A 21,480-nucleotide genomic window follows, 5' to 3' on the forward strand; every position below is an offset into this window, starting at 1 on the left:
AGCGTCTAGTAGCTGCAGTGTTGTACTCGTACTACTGTGTTCAAAGAGAGTGGAAAGAGAGATTAAGGTTTTCATGGCGTTCCATCTGGGGTCTCAGGAGAAGCAACACGTGCACCTTGCAACGATTTCAGGAAGGACACATGTATAAAATTGCTTACACATGTCCATGGGCGGCATAGATTGACATCAGACGGACTACATGATTAGCACATCACTGTTTACTTTAAACTGAGTTGCTACTGCGTTATTTTAAGAAAGTTTCATAATCCAAATCATTAATATAAGGCATAATTATTTTTTATAAATTTCTTAAACTTACCACAGATCTCATAGTAATTAGTAACAAGGTCATAACCATGGCACAATTACTGAACTTTCTTACGCATTATTACAATTTTCAATCAGCCACAGCTAACGTTAAATTGTCGGCAATGAGAGATTCCCGAGATCACATAAGTTTTTCTAATCCGTCATCATCATTACAATCTATTTATACGATTCGTTCTGAGGGAATCTCTTCTCTTGTACGAAGTAATTGTAGGGTTTGATTGAAAGTAGTGATGGCGGTTATACCCATAATATATGAGTAACCGTTATTCGCATAACGGGTTACCATATTTCCGTTTTTATTATGCGAGAAAATGGTATTCTCTTCGAGAATGCTTACTTAATGTCGATAGAAATAGGTATGTCTAAGACCAGATTTGGAGGTTCGAAAGCACTGGGGCATCGAAGGCGCTGAAGAATTTTTCTCTCCGTAAAGTCTTTCGTAAAATTATTTCCAAGAAATAAAATTATTTTAATGAAGAGTATAATAAAATACTGTTTGGTAAAAAAAACTTACAAATAGCTGACCAGTCGAAGATTCGATTTTGTTGTCTCTATCGTGGGACCCCATCTCTTGTGGAGACCCCCGAGCAGTAGCTCGCCTGCCCCTCCCAAAATCCGGCCCTGGTTATGACCATTAACTCGCCTATAACAAAAGAGGCAAAACAATACAAACACAACACAACAGATAACGACAAAAATATTTCAAATATTTGAACTAAGCTAATTATTTTGACCTGCTTGTTGTTTGTACAAGCAAAACAAATTGAATTTGTTAGTTAGGATGACGTCAATTGGGTAACAGTACATAAGATAGTTGATGTCAATATAATGGCCTCCTTATCTATAAAATAACGGAGCGATAAAACGATTCCCGTAGCGAGCACCGAAGGAGACGGTCGCGGGACATAACACTGAAGTAAGTGCATTGTAAATAAAGATATAAATAAAATGTATCTACTATAAATAAAAGGTGTAGGTTTAACAATTGATATGTAGTAGGTAGATTTTTTACGATTGCCTATATTATGCGACTTTATATATCTCTATTGTTTAGTTGTTATTTTTTACTAGTTTAAAAATAGAAAATACATTAATGAAAAAGGTTTTTACAGCTCTATGTTAATATCGCGTTTCACATGTCACAACATTTTTTTTAATGTTACAAAAACAATACATTATATAGATTTTTATTACAAAAAATAAATATAATAATTGCTTTTGCTCTAATTGCTTTTCTACGAGAATACGAATGTATTAATATATTATAAGGAATATATTTTTAGTACCACAGAACTTATATAGAGTTGATGATACCAGTAACGTTAATAATTAAGCAATGATTTGTATTATTTTCAGTCTCTATACGAGTCTATAAAGACGGAGCCGTTCAAGATTCCCGAGGACGACGGTAATGATCTCATGCATACATTCTTCAACCCTGACAAGGAGGGGTGGCTATGGAAGCAGGGTGGCAGGTATGACCAATCTGTAATACATTTAATAACTAAACCTTTATTAAGATTTATACCAAAGGGTATATTCATCTCCCAATCGAGGTCTTGGTTTATATCTAGAGTATAGAAGTGATGTCTCTTTTAGAAATTAAATAAAATGAAGTTATTGAGGGAGTCTTCATAAATATTTTTATTCTACAATGGTTTGAAACGTCTGTTAATGCAATCAGTCCGCATATCGATTCCTAGTTCTAATAAGGCTTAGCAACACATCAGTTGTCGATCTTAGATAGGACTCTAATTCTATTTGCGGTTGATTACTTACCATACATACCATAATGAGTGAACTGCATTTTGGTTTGCTTCTTATATTCGACAACTAACGAAAGAACCTCAGTAGTGAGGGACCTGTATCTACTAGTGTCAATCATTAATCATTGATGATAAAGGCGGTAGAACCCTTTGTGGTTCGACTCCGGCGGCACCACCGCCACACCTATTTCTGCCTCATGTTCCGGTTTGAAGGGTGTGGTAAGGGAGACATACTTTGCCGAGGCGTTCCAGCTTAGTCCTCAGGGGTAGCGGCGCATCTGTGGTCGATCTCAGGTAGGAATATCTAATCCTATCTGGGGTTGATTACAGATATCCATGGGCGACAGTAGCCACTTACCATCAGGTGGACTGCATGCTCGTCTGCTACTCCTATATTATAAAAAAGAAATTAAATACCCAGAACATATAATTTTAAACCCAAATAGTAAAATAAGTGTTATTTTCTCCACTTTCAGGTATAAATCGTGGAAGCGACGCTGGTTTATATTGAATGACAACTGCCTGTACTACTTCGAATACACGACTGATAAGGAGCCGCGGGGTATCATTCCATTAGAAAATATATCGGTGAGTTCAATAAAATAATAACTAATTAACAGATTGTTTTATAATGATGTTAAAGGCTATCGTTTAGAGATATGTGGAATTAACGTTCGATAGAATGTTACTTGTATCTAATGTACAGATGAATCGATACGGGTGAATGTCGATATGTGTGATAATTGACCTCAGTTAGAAAATGCAATACAAGTATATATAGACATACCTATACCTATGTCTAACTATACTTGTGTTGCATTCAAAAGAAAAAAGGAGGTGATGTTGGTATGAGCCAGAAATAATATAGTTACTGCATTCGAAACACCACGAGTTATTGTCTTCTAACAGCCATATATATTAATGATATTATGTATATCCATTGCAATAAATTATCATTAACTCGCCTTGTCTCCACACGTTCATGCTTTTGCAGAGGTATGGAGTTTGTGGCAAGTTCAAAGTGTGTGGATGTAGCGTTATGTTACCTTTGAAGATCGTAGAACGTACCGTGGTGCGCCGTGGAGGCGCCACCGCCACTTCTACTTTTGCCTAATAACAGCAGACGTATTTGAGGCGTTCCAAATTATTAATTGGTCATAATATGGTCTAATCACCTTCAATTAATTATGATTGTAACGCATTTTTAAGCAGCTTTTTTTTGACGCCTTATATTGTTGTAAATAAGTATTTTCCTCTGTGTAGTGTACTTTGTAATTCTTAAAGATAAATAATAAAGATGTTAAATCTTAACCTAAAGGTCTTAAACCTGAACCTAAAGTTGTTAAAGTAACCGTGCTTGTGTCAGGTGCGTCCGGCGAGCGACCGGCAGCGGCCGCACTGCCTGGAGCTGTACGCGAGCGGCGGCGCGGAGCTCATCAAGGCGTGCAAGACCGACTCCGAGGGGAAGGTCGTCGAGGGCAAGCACACTGTCTATAGGTGCGTTACGTTTTCATTTTAAAACTTGATCATCTATAGTTAAAGGAATATGTATGATGTGTAAATAGGTATCGTTAATATAATACACGACTACTGGTAAATGTCTGGTATGGTGGGTTGTTGGACCTTGTATAAAATTTGAGACTTTTAAACTTAAAACGACTAAATTTAAATGCATCTTCAAAGTTTAGCAACATCGGACGGAGTTAGAAGTTTGATGGATGACCGAATAACATGTTTTTGAAATTGTCTTTTTAGTTAAGCAAGTTCAGCGCGATCGGAAGTTAAATAGGTTCCTCAATCATTGTTTTGTTTTTCAATAATATTTTTTGCTAAAGATCTTAACTATTTCAAATTCCAAATAAAATAAAAAAAACATCGAAATCCATACTACCGATCTTTGTATTCTAATAAAAATATCATTTCACACCAACGCCTCATACTACTAACACGCTAACACACTGACACACTTGTCTGTAATATTCGTTTTTAGAATCTATTGCAATTGTAAGTCAAATGTAACATTTCATCTACCATTATATTTAAAAGAACATTTAACATTATCTTTTCTTTATGTTCTTGATGGTAAAGCAATTTCAAACTTTCTTTTTATATACTTAATATTATATAATATATTATTTAATAATGTTAATATAATTATTAATATTTAATAGTAATATATAATATTTAATAATGTTTCCAATAGAATAGGACATTTGCCAGTAAACAGTAAATGTCCGTTGAACTTTTGTTGGGTGCCTCATTGTAAATTTTTAGATTTTAATAAGTTAATATTTGGACATGGTTTGGACATGTGATGAGGCGAAGCGAAAAATGCGCTGTTAAAAAAGCATTAGAAATCCCAGACAAAACAAAAGGCAGAGGAAGACCGCTGGCCACGTGGTGAACAACTGTTACCAAAGATATGGATCGAGCTCAGCTGAATACACAAACAACCCAGGAGCCCATAGAGCCCATAGAGCATCCTGGCGCATACGAACGAGGAGGGCCGACCCCAAATAAAGGGAGAAGGCAAGGAGAAGAGGAGAATAAGTTAATATTTCTCAAAACTTTATAAAAGTTAAATAACTTTTAATGTTTATCATCTGAAGAATGCGTATCGCTGTCGTAGCTTCGAAGCTAACTTCGTTAAATATATCGTGACGTCACTTGCCATAATTCATGGCATTTCATATGACCGACTGTTTTCCCGCGACGTTCCGTTTAACTTAATAGAATATGTTTTTTGCTAATAAGTATCCTTTATTTCGAAAAAAAGAAGAGTGAAAGGGGTTTCTGATTTCTGATATACAATATACATATGTAAATAATAAAACACTTTCCTAAAAAAGATGAATAATATGACATCGTTTAGGCGATGTCATTTCATTCATCATGAACATAGTTAATGTTTTATGTTTCATAGCTTTCGAATTATGTTTCATTAAAATTCGAGGTAAGTATGAGTTCATTATAAAATAACACAAAAACAACTAAGTTAGAGCTGATGCAATACACGATGATGTTATATTGTTAAAATGTAATGAAACGCTGATGTCATAACACTTAATCCATTATGGTATTTTTTGTGTCTTGACATTTGCTTGCCTTTTTAGGGTTCCAAAGCGTAAAAACGGAACCCAATTAAGCATGTCAGCTGTCTGTCCGTCTGTCACAGGGCTCTATCTCCTAAACTTTAATAGATAGACACTTGCTTTTTTTACAGAGTATGTATAAAGGTGGTGATTATAACAATAAATACAAAAATTAAAAAAAAAGGTTAAAGATAAATGGGTTCGCCATACATGAAACTGCTAGTTTCCGACCTTTTTCGCTTTTTCTATTGATCCGTAATAGGTTGACAGTTCAATTTTCACAATACCTTTACTTCAATGGCTGTTATAATGCCTGTTAGAAGTACTAAAAATAAAAAAATATGAAGATTTTGGTGGTACGGAACCCTCTGTGTGCGAGTTCGACTTGCACTTGGCAGTTTTTTATAAAACAAATTTTATTTCGCTTATAAGTAGATTTTTTCGTAAATGTTATGCTAAAGAATTTATAACGTGTGGGCGTACCTACTTGCATGTATTTTAAGTAAGTTTTTAAGTCGAAAAAAGATATCGAATACTTCGAATACTCGTATAAATTTGTCAAAACGTGATCTAATGAAATATAATATTATAAAAGTTAATTTAGTTTCATCGATTTATTCGATTTGGTCAACCGTTTACGTATAAGGAATAAAATATTATAATAACACAATAGAATTCGAATGTTTGAATTGAACATATTTTGCAACATTTTTAATAATAATAATGCCTTTTATAGGATTATCGTGTCCGTCTGAACAGCTATTATTTGTAATTTATTCTTGACGCCAACCAACATGCGCATGTTATTACAAATGGCTAATTTACAGTTATTGCTTGTACGTGTAAAGAGTAAATGTCTTTACTGATATTATTGTAAATGCGAAAACTTCCGCCTTAACCGATTACCAAATTTAACCTAACCTAACCTCTCTCTCCCTTTGATTATTGCACAGATGCTGATAGAACTGAGAATAGACAATTAGATAATAGAGAACAGAGATATCGTAATTGATTCTAAGATGTTTTTATTGCACATAATATGAATATAAATTGAGACTGTCGCAATTATGTAAGTGTAGTACCCGGCAAACTGCTAGCCCGTTCTGAAGTTGTTGCGAGCAGGTGTAGTCATACAATTTGCTGTGGAAAAGCGATTCATTTCTATATTCAGACCGGACTAGCAGTTTTACGCCGACTATAGTCATATCATATATGTATGTTAAAGATACTATTTGGTACTAATATAAAGGTTATGTTTTCTCACATATTTTTGTTTTATTTACAGAATGTCCGCAGCTACAGCGGAAGAACGGGACGAATGGATCGAGTGTCTCCGTCGCTCGATCAGTCACAACCCGTTCTACGACATGCTCGCACAGCGAAAGAAGAAAGCTCAACACAGCGTACACTCTGGCTCGCACTAACATTCACGGTACTGGCCGATGGGTAGCTGTGAACCGGGTGTATCGAATACTATGAACAGTGCGTGGTACGTCTGAACTGAAGATGTAAGTCGTAACTAAGTGCTATACGGCCGTGTGATATTTGGGCATAGTTTAGTGTGAGACACCCGTGTGAAGTTTCGGCTGTTTGAAGATACGGCCCTGTGAAGATGATGGTACTTCACTAGCTTTAAGGTGAAATGTTTGTACATAGTACGTAGATGTCGTATTGAAACGTTCACGTGAGCGGGTCCGTAATGAAATTCGTCCGTGAGCAATGAGGCATTTTACATGCGTAGAACTCTGTGAGATTTGATTGACGTGATTACGATGATTCGATCGTTTCACCCATCGGAATACGTTCACTGTCACATTTGATTGTAAATTACACGCACAAGTCTGAAATAACGTTACCATGATGGCCTTAAATTTCTTTAATAACTCATGATATACTAGAGAATATACATGTAGGAATATACACTAATCTACAATAAATAATTAGATTTTGTGCATCTAACGAACCAAATAGACATTGATAAGTGCGCCATAAGGCCTCAATGAAATATGTGAAAGTAGATCATGGTATACATAGACAATATAGACCACAAACAGTTTTTGTATATAACAAAAAATATATTGATAAATAAATACAGTGATGTGTGGTTGATGATGATATGGTGCCGTTAAATTTTGCATGTACGAAAAAATATTTTTTATCCCGAATTTATCACAAGGATAATTTGATTTTGATTTTTTACGTTCATTAAGCCTCTAAAATGTCATAGTAAAGAAAATTGTATTATAATTATCTATTCTGTTTATTTATTGAAGAAAACCAGTAGGTATTTCATACTTGCTCTCAATGGGTCTATAATTATATCGAAATATACATAAATTTATCACAACTTGTAATATGTCAAGGATAATACAAACATTGTTGATTAATTATAAATTATTGTCCATGTAAATAACGAAAAGCAAGACTGAGAAATTTAAATGTAATTTATCGACATTGCTTTTTGCATAGTTCTTCATAAAATAAAGTATAAAGATACTGCCGTAAGCTATGGAATGGGTTTATTTGTTTATTATGATTTAATCTCATGCTGAAATCATTTTGAGCAAAACATTAGACAAGTTATAATCATTACTAGTAACTGGTTTAGTGATGTTTTTAAAAATTTGAAACATTTTTGAAAGATATATTGCTTGAATGTATAGTATTTCCCGCAGTGATATAATTTTTTAATAACATTGAATAATATTTTACATGATCGATTCGAGGCTATGTCGCCGTCATAGAAAAATATCTGTAGAAAATTATGTCGTCTATTCTACATTGTTTTTCGGAAGGAATAATTGCAAATCGTTTATATGAACGTGTCTACATATGTTTTATGATACAATATGGATGGGAGTCAATATACTTAATTTACATGTTACTTATGATTTTGTTAAAAAAATTACGTGTTACTTTTCAAATCAAAAATAACAAGAAGCAGAAGGTGAACAATGGCGTAATGTTTTTGATTTAGAAATATTGTCGATAATGAATTCAATGTCACTTGCCGGATTAATTAGAAACCCATTTATTTTGAAATGTCTCTGTTACGGAAATATGTTTGTACTGGGACCATTTAGGAGTAATTTATAAACATGATCAAACACAACCAACAAACATTATGACGTGGCGCAACAACGGGGTGGACTACCTATTAATTTGTGGTAACTAATAACCACAAGGCAATTAATAAAACATAATGTATGAAAAACATAGACGTAACCGCACAGAAAGGACACATTACGTCAGGTATTCTCTTAATGGCTATGTCTGTTTAAGTGCATTTCATGCGTACGTCATCTAACACATACGTTCAAAGTCTAGTGATTTAACGTTTACAGGTAACGTTTAAACATGTTTACACGAATTAGCTAGAGTGGGATGCAAAGGTCACAAATTTAATTGCGATAACTTTATTTTATAAAGAATTCTGATTCTGATGGCTACGGTGTTTTTGTAATATTGTATTCATGATTTGCTGTACTTTTTTATTGATATTATTTGGATTTTCAATGTATTTGTTGTTAGAGAATTTTGTGTGTTAATCGATTGCTTCTCGTTGCCTTGACAATAATTTATTTATCAATACGATTCTCCATTGATGGTCAAAACGGCCATATTAATTGTAGATGTTACATTTCACGAGCGCTTGTCATCGTTACATGTGTTGACACGTGTCTGTAAAAGTGTTCATGTGTGCATGAGCACGTAATGTTACGTACGCACACTAGCGCCGCATTGTATATGTACAATCTACCACAAATAAAGTTGATGCGCGTTCGTGAATTGAGGTATTTTTATTGACACGCGGGTTTATATCCGCATGCGTGTATTAAATCGCAGTTTCCCGCGTGAGTTTGCCTTATAGGACAGGAAAAGTGTCTATGAAAAGATACGATGCGAGTGGCATGCAAGCGGATCGAAATAGCACGCGGGTATAGATCAGCGTGACATGAAAAACTTTATAGCGTCTATTACGTAAATACGTTTGTAACGTGTACGTATTGAATGAAAGTATTAATATAAAGGAATGTATCATACTGTAGAGTTAGAACAATTTTAAGTTAGAGTAGTGTAATATATTATGGAAATAATAGTATAATTGTATCGAATCGTGTAAATAAATATATTGACCATATTTTGCAATTGTATCAAATGTAGAATACAATTTCGGTCAACCCATCGGCAAATAAATTAAGTTTTTACATTCCTTACTTATCTAAATTAATGTTTTGTTTATGATATTTGAAATTATTATTTATACGGATTTTCTTGTTTGTAATCAATATGATTCTTATGAACTATTTAGTGAATTATTCATTACTATGGGTTAAATTCGTGTAATTATTTATGTTCGTGATGATGTCTTGAAAATAACGTAATTTGTATAGATCATTTTATTGATTAGCTAACGGCTCTGTGTGCGTGACGTTGTGAATATCGAATTTGAATTTGTTATCACGCGACGTTGATGCATCTTTCATCATTCTAATAAGTATTCTTGGCACTCTGTCTTGTTCAATCTGTAAAAAACAATTGTACCTTGAACGATAAACTGCTTAAAAAGTAATAGATTTAACGTTCGTACATTTAATGTAAATATCTGTATTTCTTCACGCACACATTTGACCATCATATTAAACCAAATGTAACTCACACACGTGTCTACGAATTTATAAAAGGATCTATATATTTTTGCGATATTGAAAAGCCATAATATATTGACCTTGTAGTTAAAATGATTCTGCAAAAACTAGTTATAAAAAGATGTTCATCTAAACGATAGACGTAATAATAGAAGGGAAATCATGTGTTCATATTTATTTCGGGAACTGCCACAAATAGTGAGGGTCCACACCCAACCCTGGCTGTGAAACGGCAATACTTTTGAGATTAAAGTTTTAATCAGATTCATGGGTAATGTATGTACGTGTATGTAATAATATAATTTTATATATATCGGTATCAGCTATACGAATGATAGGGATATGTTACGTTAAACAATTTATAATCGGGTTAGGGAAAGGTGCCTAAGTCAGGGCTGCACATAGGGACCGGACATGTGTTTTGTTATAACCAAAAGGGTATAAGCATATTAAAAAGGACAATATAGTAATATGATATTGTCTACGCTTTTAATTTAGAAAATATCTTATTTCGCAAGATTAAAGACAGTTTATTTAGCTTTTCCTATTTATAAGTCAATATTGTAAAAAAAAAAACTTATTATTTACATTTATTTAGAAGCAACGCTAAAGGTGAATTTCCGAAATAATTTCCTCTCAATGGAAAGTAATTTTTTTACGAACAAACCTGGTAAATATCTTCGGTAAAACTTGTTAAATATTCATCATAACAGTTCGTGACCTTATGTGCATGCCCTTAAACGATCTGTTATCTAGAATAGTAGTTAATAGTATGATCATTAAGCTATGTAAATCTGCATTAGATATTATAATTTATCACAATTGTAATGATGATTTATATGACAATGGATATGTGCATAATAATGGTGTTGTAAATAATTTTGTAAGAAAATACATAAATATCTTTATTTATCACCTGTTGTTTTATTTTCTGTCAGATGAACATAATCATATAATAAAATGACGTAATAAAAGTATATTTACCGCATTCTGGTTTATGATATATGTATTTTCAAATCTGTTTAACTGCTAGTCGGCTCTCAAGTTGTTGCGAGCAGGTGTAGTCATACAATTTGCTATGGCGACGCGATTCATTTCTATATTCAGAGCGGACTAGCAGTTTTTTAAGCGGACTATACTAATATTACTTTACTGATTTTCGTAAAGATTTTTATAGGCTAGATTAAAAAGTTCATATGACGTAACTGCTAAAGAAAAAACTCGTAAACATCAAATTAAATAAATTAATAATTAACTATATTAATTAAAACTTTTTGATATGCTTAATTTTAATGTTATTATATTATTTTATTTATTATCATGATAACTAATATAAATAAAATACTTGTAGCATTGGAAATCGTGCAATAATGTAATGAGTAATACATGTTTCTGCGTCGTAAGGAACGTGACCGCCATAATTTTGATGTTTTATGTAGGGTTGCCAATTATAAATACAACATTTTAATATCAGCACTCTGCAGTATAATTGATTACAGCAGATGGCGCCACTGAATTGCTTACAATATTATCAAACGATGTAGATATTTATTAGCAGAAAAAAAGGATTTTAGAATAGTGTCCATACGTCTTCGAGAGCTACATCGTCAGGAGGTCGATTATTAACTGCAAGTGGTTCGCTCTTCTGGGCGGCTAGAAGGTTCTCCAGATCCGAGGAGAGTTTGTTAGGAGCGTCGGTCAAGATATTTCTTGGCCGGCGGCAGTTATAGCGTGTAGGAAGGGGGCAGTGTAGTCCGCTGCATCTTTAATAAGAGGATTAGGATGGTTTTTTGAGCGAGTGACGAACGCTTCAGAGAATTGTTGAGAAAATGCGTCAGAAGCAAAGGGGGATCGTCAAAATATCGGCTAGTAACTCGGAACAATTATAAGTACCTATTGTTCTGAGGCTACTGACTACAGATACTGGGCTAGTACTGATTAGCTGACATGCTAACGGCTAACGTCACGCCGTCATAACCAACTATGTATTTTTTTTACTATATTTCGTGTTTGACTACTATATTCCATTAAAACATACAGTGCCGTAGTATTCTAATTCTATGGGTTCATAAGCCTAGTTTGGTTGTATGTGTTGTTGCTATAAATTCGAATTAGCAATTTATTATATGACGTATTTTCATTAATACTCATAATAAGCTTAAATGCAATTTTCCACGATTTTATTAACCATACTGTACGGTCGAAACCGGCCAACTGGCAGCCTTATTGCTACAACTTTTTAGTTGACTTTGTTGATTTGATGTAGATTGAACGGGTGAATCACGCAGATACCCCACTGTCTGGATTGTTCTTTCGTCAATGCGACACTAGTTGAATATATTATCATAGCGGTGATTTTTGTTTTGAAATACGCAAGCATTTATAAAGGAGGTAAAACCACCTTTGGTTCGAGTGCGAAGAAACCATCCCCTCCCTACGTCTGCCTTATAATTTCGAAAATTTTGCGTGTCGTGGATTCGGACACTAAGATTGAGAGGCTGAATTTCGTGCTACTGGGCTATAACTGCGTGTTTTACACGTCTACTACCTTCAAATTGTAATAAATTTCAGTCATCTGCGCTTAGTCCGAAAGACTGACCTCTATGTGCAAACTGCAGTAAATATAAGCATAGTATTGCAAGAAACCAGTTAAAATTAAAGTGATTATACACGGTTGATGTTCCGAACTGACTACTTACAAGTATAATGGAGTATATTTCGTTAGAGCGTGACGTTCGCTGGCTTCCTTTTCCGATGTCGGTGAAACGTGTAAGTAATTTCAGTTTTTACGCAACTGTTTCTATACTTATAGCTATTGCAGTATATTTAACTGACGCATAGTAGTTTATGAAAAAATAATAGATGTGCGTGGCGTTGCGTACGAGTCTGATAATGTATTCATATCACTATGTTGGTTACCTAACAAATGCACTGACCTTTAGGGCTCGAACACAAAAATGCGATGCGACGCGATGCGAATTCGCAACGCAGAAAATTGCGATGCGAATTGCTGCGATGCGATATCGTGCGGCGTAGCGTCTCTCGGGGTGACGAACAACAACAACCACTGTGCGATGCGAATCAATTCGCAAGTTCTTGCGATGCGTCGAGGGAGCTCGCAGATTTTTGCGATGCGACGTCGCATCGCAGTTTTGTGTACGAACCCATATGAGTACTGAGCGTCTTTTACTTAATAATACCTAGGTTCTCGATAATTTCAAGAAAAATATTTTTAAAGAGAAATGTTGACTAAAATACTTCGATCACTAGTTCTTATTAGTGATCGAAGCTAAAATATAGACAATCTACTAGAGAGAAAGAGATGCCAAGAAAAGTGACAGCATGTTAATTTCTCTTCGAATAAGCGGCCTTAAGCTCCGTCGACTACGGCGCGTTTTGATATTTTACCAAAATAATATAGGTACTATTAATATATTGCTGATTTTTTTACAATGGAGTCATGTTCTTTTGTCAAGTGTACCGTTACATGGAAGTATAATCCACAAAAGTATACCATTCACAGGTAAATACACGTCCGTGATTTAAATATAGAATTTGACTACATAAAAATGCAGAATGCAGAAAAAATCCTTGAGAAATATGTTTTAATTAAACTAAAATTAATATTTAAAATACCAAGACTAATGAAACTAGCCCGACTTTAAACATTAAACAAAATACTTACCTATATTTTCCTCTGTCTGCGATAAAATATTTACCTTTTAGACTCATATATTAGTAAAGATTACTCACTCCTAACAAGAAAATGTACCCAGTTTTGAGAATTGAAATAGTTGCGTAAAAAAGTTTTGCCACGTCTCCGTGCTAAAATGTCTCTAAAATATTTGAAATAATTATTTATTTATTATGTAAATTACGCAGTGTTCGTTATTTATTCGTAAATTTTCTCTAAAAATGTTTTTATTTCTCAAGAATTAAAAAAAAACTTACGAATAAGCCGTTTGTGGCTTCATTCAATTTCAAGGCGGTGAAGTATCTTTAGAATCTTTACTAATCTATGTTTAGACTAATAAAGTTTTATGCTATTAAAAGCATTGTCAATGCTAACATGAAGGTGTAACTACTTATATGTCCTTTTAAAGACACTTATGTTCCACGCGAGGTCGAGTCAACTTCAATGACAAGAAGAATTTCCCCTTTTGCAAACAATTTAAAGCCATCTCGATTATAGAATGAAGTCACGAAGTTCGTTTTTGTAATGAATCAACTTTACATTAACAACCTCCTGTGAATCGTCCTCTTATGACATTAGGGATCGTTATTTTAAATACAAAATATATTATTAAAAAATATGGAATCATTTTAATTTGTTTAATATCACTTAGAATGTTAAGTATAAATTAAAAACTAAATTAGCAAACGAACATGTAGTCCACCTGATGATATAAATATATAAATAGCTATTGCCTTAGTTCAGATAAGATAAGTTTTCTATTTCAAGACCATCGATGTGTTGTCATCCCTAAGGACTAATTGGAAAGCCTCGGAAAAGTACGTTTCCCTTACTATCCCTTCAAATCGGAATACGGCAGCGCTTAACGCTCCTAGGCAGAAATAAGTTTGCCAGTGGGGCCCCCGAGGCCCCCCGAGTCGAACCACAAAGAGCTACTACTTGGAATGATAATATGATTCGAATGTTAACGACGATGAGTGGATCTTCGGTGCATATCTATGCATTTGTCCACACATTTACTTAAATGATTAATATAAGCATCATCATCATTCATCATTAACCCATTATTGTTTCACTGCTGGGCACGCGTCGCTCCTCAGAATGAGATGGATTAGGCCCTAGTCCATCGCGCTGGACAAATTCGTATTGGTAGACTTCACACACCTTTGGGATTTGTTTCGTTTTTTTTATAAATCTCTTAGCTGTGTAGGTTCACGATGTTTTCCTTCACCGTTTAAGCAACCGATAATATTTTTTTAATATGTACATAACTTTGAAAAATAAGAGGAGGATTGGTATTTGAACCTCGGACCCCTCTATCGAGAGGCCGTGTTTCTAAACCACTAGGCTATCGCTGCCCAATATGAGTAATTAGTATAAATCGTTTTAATATAATTATCATAGCCTATTAGTATGAAATTATTTTATATTGCTACTCGTATGAACCTGATACCCTCTTCTGTTTTATTTGATTGTTATGTACTCGTAGAAAAAGGCATTAGTCTCATAAAAATATAGGGGCGGATAAAATTGTATAATAAATAATAATGTATTGTGTAGTTAATAATATCACTAATTGTAATGTTATTATTAAATTGTTACGATAAAAATATTTTTCTTACAATGTAAGTGTCGTGCAGTTCAATTCCATTTGTTACAAAGTATTCACGATTTAGATTATACAAACATTAAATACTCGTAAGTTATTATTCATATCAAAGTGTAAACACAGATCAATGCACCATTTATTTCAATTTTGTAACATACTTATATTAGGTACTCCTTAGGTAGTCCTATTCTACTCCGGAACTACAGTAGTTCCGGATACCTATACACCTATAAACTTAATTACTCAGTACTAAACAAGTGCAACATCTAATTTACTAATTATATTAAAACTTAACCGTGAAATAAGTAAAGTCTTTTAAATAATAATTATTACAATAAGTAATAAATATTTAGCTAGAGCTTAACTCAAATCTAAGAAGCTTAACTTAAGATTTGAGTTAAACTTAGATTTAGGGAATGTCCAAATATAGGTAATTATGTACACTTAACATTTGACTAGTTAATCTTAAATTATATCAACACCTGTTTTAACCGCAACACTTACAAGTACAAGGAAACCATTAATCATTGGCCTTAATAAAGTGATAAAAAATAAGGATATATTTTTTCTTATTTAAGTAGGTGCCAATTATTTTTAAAAATGTGATAAGTATGTATACTTTATTATTATTTAACAATTAATGATGTCGCAGACGGATAAAAATATTCCGTTCTTCCGTTTTACTTCATGTATTATTATTTGTTGATTGTATTATTTTTAAGAGTATTATTACACGCCTTATACTTAAGGCTTGAACATTGTAGTGCACAAAAAAGTAAAATACCTAAAAAGTTTTCCTAAAGTGTACCAGCTACGAAGTTGCTAAGAATTTGAATATTGGGTTGATTAGAAGCCATACCGCCACACCTACGCTGCTGTGTTGTTGTTTGAAGGGTGTCGTAAGGGAGGCATACTTCTTTGAGGCATTCCGGCTTATTGCTCAGATATAGCGGCACATCTGTCGTCGACCTCGACTAGGAATCTAATCTAATCTGGGGTTGATTACTGATGTCAATGGGCGGCTATAGCCACTTACCATCAAGTGGATTGCATGCTCGTCTGTTAATCCTATATTATAAAAAAAAATCATGTGCTACTATACTATTATAAAAATATTCTGCTATAAATAGTAGGGGAGTCCACGATGCTAAATGTGTACAAACTCGAGCGTCATTGGGACCTATACGATTGTTAGTATGAAGAAAAGGTTATATATTCTATTCAGCGGGGGGTTTTCTTATTATTTTGACGATTTGAAAAAAAAATTGTATGAGATTATATGAAGAATAATGTATTTTCCTAAAAATTTGCCTTTTCCTTTAGTTTGTGATACATCATTACTGCCCAGGGATTCATTCTAATAAGTGACACTATCAGATAGCGTATTAATACAGGGTGTATTTTTTCAAAATGACTTTTTTTTTCACTACTTCGAGTGTGGTAATCGGCAGATTATCATGTTCTCCATTTTCTAGCATTATTTCCTTTGTATTAAAAAGAAAATTGACCGAGCTCGAGCACGTCCAGTGATCGATTTTTTTTTACCAATCTGACGGGCTCCCCCGTGCAAATCCCCCGACATAGAAAGCTCATTTATGGTTTAGGATACTCTACAGGGTATAGGGCATCTCCTATATCTTCTGCCGCGCTCGAGACGCTCCCGAATTACCCTCTTTGGCTCCCCAACTAAAAGTATGTTAAGTATTCTGTCATTAAGTAGTAGTATTCATGTTGAGGGTTTTCTGGAGCGGAATGGACTCAATGAAGATACAGAAATTCGTTTGTCTGAATAGTATCAAGTAGAACAGTTGTCCTATTTGTATTTTTTATAGATCCATCGGATTTTAAAAGTATCAGATCCTCATTAAAGCGACTTGGACGGCTTCAACTGAAGTGTTCATTGTTGTAAGATAAAGTCGTCATTGTTATTTATATAAAAATAAACATCTTTTTGTTCGTTCTCTGTGTTCTCGCATTGTTCATCTGCATGCATTTAAACTTTGTACAGTTGTGTATTTTTTAGTGCACATAAAAACTTCTCTTGCGTTATAATGTGTATAAGAATAATTATCTTCTAAAACGTATCTACGATTTTTAGGCAAAAATATTTATTTGAAAGGTAATAATTATTTTGTGGTTTGGGAAGGCACCACCAACACATCTATATGGGCCCATCAAGGGGTGCTTTGGTTTGAAGTGTATGGTAGGGGAGATATACTTCTACGAGGCATTCCAATGTAGTAGGGTCCCAATGTATCTTTGGTCAACCTTAGATCCTACATGGGGTTGAATTTATAGATATCGATGGATGGCACTGATAGGCAAGCTTGTTCAATACTTCTAAGACATAAAAAACATATCCGTATGAAGCCGGAGTCACTGACGACAAAAAGTAGGTATAACATACTGTATAAACTGCACGTAATGAAAACTTAATTACATGCAAAGTGGGTACTAAATGATATTACAAATATTTTCGAGTTGCTTGAAGGCAGTGGAGTTAAATGACGTAGGTACGACTTGCGTTCAAGGACTGCAAGTGAAATGCATGAAACGACGGTCGTTTCCATTAAAAATATTTTTGTGTATTACGAACATTTAAATGTGAAACACTTAAAATAAAATGAGTAACTAACTAAGTAGGTATTTTTGCATCGAAAAATGTCAGGCAACGTAATAAAAATAACGTATTGTGTAGTGAAGGTATAATATTACATACAAAGGTATAATCCATTAGTTTTCCATTAGAAGTCTGGTAGAGCGGTTAATAGGTAGAATCGTTCGGGGTTTGACTCCAGAGGCACCATCGTCACACCTATTTCTTATAATACTAGTGTTAAGCGCTGGTGTGTTTTGGTTTGAAGGGTATGGAAGATATCGCACTCGAGGCGTATGTATAATAATGGAGCATTTGTCTCCACGGCGAACTCTGAAAATGAAGACGGGTATCTAAAAATAGAAAAAAGAAAGTGCTTAAAAATATGGGAGGGATCCGTAGGCAATATAGGCTACTTTATGCCGTAAATTTAGATAAGATCGGAAACCATCACAACCGTCTTTTTTTATAATATAACGTCAGGATATAACGTCATTATACAACACCGTCTATTAGGCTCACATAGTACACCAGTAAAATGAAATTCTCCGCTCTACACAGAGAAATGTAGATTGCAAATTCGCGTCATGCAATGTTAGGAAAACTAAATCGACTTTAAATTATAATAACTTTTCATAGAGTACCTCAATTTCAATGAAATAATGACCAAATGGTAGTCAAGATTTAGACTAGATTAATGTATATTAATTCATTGAATACAATTCAGTAATTTTGGAGTGATGCGATCTTAAGCACAAAGACAAACATACATACAAAAATTATAGCCATTGCTATTGTTACTTATTCTCAGTCCTTATAAGTTTTTGTTGCAAATATATTCGATGTGCAGACACGTGAAGCTTACATTCTTATTACTATGTAGGTATAGATGTATAGATTCGAAACATATGCAGGTACTTACAATTACACAAAGTACACACATGTTTGTGACACATCTGCAACATCCGTGTTGGTCGCGTGGTCGTTGATTATAATTTGTGACTAATTGATTATTCATTAAAATACTTTATAGATGATAAGATGAAAATTATTGGTAACTAGCTATTGCACACGTAGAGATAGTCTATAGATAGAAATAGTAGTCGTTGTCAAACCAATATTGTCCTACTACTGGGAAGAGGAGTTAAAGCTGTAGTCCAACGCGTGCTGCCAAATTCAAAAATTCTGAGGCTTGTCCCCGTCGATTGAGAGCCACGTTACAACTCTAGACCAGTGGTCGGCAACTTTTTTAGCAACGTGCAGACCCGCGGACCGTAAGGAGAGGATCGCGGGCCACATGTGGCCCGCGGATAGCGTGTTGTTGACCGCTACTCTAGACTATCACCGCGACATTAATCTGTCTTAAATAGCTTTCTAATCCATATCACTATTTTGAGTGTCACTTTATACCTAATATTGTAATCCAAAATGACAAGTAGCACTACGTACTTATCTGCAAAATTTCTAAAGTAAATTAACATTATCTTATGTTTTAATTATTTCAAACTATGTATTTGAAAAAAAGGTAATTTGTATATTTATGCGTTATTAATATTAAATATGTAAAAATTGAAATTTGACAATTCCAGTAAGTATACAGAAAGGGTGTTTTAAATAAAAAGAACAACCAACAAGTACTTCAGTAGGTTTGTCTGTCTCATATGTATCGAAATATCATAATTTGTTTCTTGACTGTGGCCCTTTTACGGTCAATGTTAGCACGGGTCTTTTCCATCAAGTGAGGTAACGGCTTGGAGCAGGTCCACTACTTATCAAACATTTTCAAAACCCTTTTAATATCTCCAATAAGGTTTAATTTCGATTATAACAACCGGTTTAATGTGTCCTTCAATTCACGGGATCATTGTTCAGTCAGCATGGGTCATCCAACTGGCGGAGTGCGTCTAGGGTTGCATACCTATTACTGGAATAATCGATATTTCTATCAAGAGCTTAAAACATCGATAATTAAAAATCATGAAAATTTTAACGCGATAGTATCGATAATTCAAAACATTCCTAAAATTTTGCCGACATACAAATTTCAAAGATTATATTTAATTTTTACCACCTATGTTTGTCAAACAATAATTGGATTTGCTATATAAAATATATTTTTTTCGATATCGATATTTTTCATATGTCGATATGTCGTTGCATCCCTAACCGCGTCCGACCTTGCTCAACTATGTAAATTAATTACCATTAACACAGGCCGTGGGGCTACGTTCCTAGGGTTTTGTAGTAATGTAGTTCGCGAATATTTACCGTATGCATTCCATTTAATTTTTTTGGTATAGTAGTAACAAATCCTTTAGGTAACTTGCTTCCTTTAGGTAATATCTTTTATCAATCCGACATTAGAGGATGTATAAATGTGCGCGTAAAAAGAGCTCTCCGTCAAAGCCAGAGGCGCATTAGCTACTCTGCTATTGCAAATGTCCATAGGCGTCGGTGAATTTCCATCAGGAAACCCATCAGCCTCAACATTTAGGTATAAGTATAAAAAATGTGTCCAATTTACTACCTTTAAACCAAAAAACAGCAGCGGTTAATACTGCTGTTACTGGCGGTGATAGTGCGTAGATATATATCTCCGGTGATACCTTTGACGAAGGCTTCCACCATCTTTAAGGACATTTTATTGAACACACAGGGCTTGTCATTCGCAATGGAGAAGCCTATTTTTTTTTCTGAATACGAAGATTACGTATAACTTTTGGAGCGTATGTAATATGTATGTATGTTCTTCTATGGCACGTTCTAGCGTCTAAACGTCTTGACGGATTTTAAAATACAAGGCCCTTGGACACGTTTAAATTGGGAAGTAACACAGGCTATATTTTCAAGCAGTCTTTTTTGTTTTATAATAATTTTCAGTCACGTTTTACTGTTTAACAGTCTGAGAATTTTAGCATTATTCATGCTTATTGTCTTTCAGACATACCGAGCGTGTAAAGTTTGTTTAATTATATCACCTGTTTTACTTTGTGCAGGTGTTTACTTATTTATTAATACATTCATCCTTAAACTTGCTAAGAAAATAGGATAGCGTCGTGTAGCTTATATCATCAACGTAATGAAAATAGGCCTTATGTAGTTTATGTCATTATCAACCCATTCCCGTCGTGTTGGTGTGAAGCCTTCCAAAAACACATCTGCATCTCAGGACTTATTACTGTAGTAAAATTTCCTGGAAACCTGCCATGATGTCCAACGGAACGCAATAGAATACTACTTAATTTCATACCACTATCACTTCTTCGGCAATAAATTTATGGAAGTTATACTTCTTTTGGAGCGTTTATAAAAACATATAGTGTATTTTGTCTGTGGGACAAAGTAGCGCACGCCAATGTAACTCATATTTCCTACATACAATAGACACCAGTCTCTCCCTACGTAAGGTTTAAGATATTCATATGTTGTAATCATGCAATTTAACATAAGACCTTTCTTGTGAGAGAAATAAGTTTAGTTCTGATGAAAATAGTTATTTTCATTTCATTTCATATTTTTGGGCCGATGTAAATCATAATTTTTGTAGTAAGAATTTATTTTCCGTCTAATCGACGTTTGCTCAGAAAGAAGTTAAACTTCTTGTTTAAGAAGATAAACTTCTTCCATGCGTACATTAATACATACGATTTTTTGTATAAACATGGTAATTATGTTTTTGGCTTATTAAGTTTACATCTCAGAGGGATCAATAGTAATTCTGGGGAATCCTCAGGGAAACTCCGA

At 34.1% G+C, this 21,480-nt stretch overlaps 1 protein-coding gene across 5 annotated transcripts in view; it reads left to right on the forward strand.

The window, feature by feature from the left end:
* The window catches only part of step (cytohesin steppke), a 55,084-nt gene extending 46,657 nt beyond the window's left edge, over positions 1-8,427 (forward strand). For all 5 annotated transcript variants that reach the window (XM_073075807.1, XM_073075805.1, XM_073075803.1 and 2 more), the window contains 4 exons: positions 1,687-1,805; positions 2,573-2,684; positions 3,463-3,593; positions 6,474-8,427. In XM_073075807.1, the coding sequence (XP_072931908.1) occupies positions 1,687-1,805; positions 2,573-2,684; positions 3,463-3,593; positions 6,474-6,612 (501 nt within the window). In that variant the 3' untranslated portion in view covers positions 6,613-8,427. The remainder of the gene's footprint in view (positions 1-1,686; positions 1,806-2,572; positions 2,685-3,462; positions 3,594-6,473) is intronic.
* Positions 8,428-21,480: the final 13,053 nt, after the last annotated feature.

The sequence above is a fragment of the Epargyreus clarus genome, unplaced genomic scaffold (assembly GCF_041222505.1).
Source record: "Epargyreus clarus isolate Ecla_fem2 unplaced genomic scaffold, WU_Ecla_fem_2.2 ptg000008l, whole genome shotgun sequence".
In the NCBI taxonomy this organism is placed as follows: domain Eukaryota; kingdom Metazoa; phylum Arthropoda; class Insecta; order Lepidoptera; family Hesperiidae; genus Epargyreus; species Epargyreus clarus.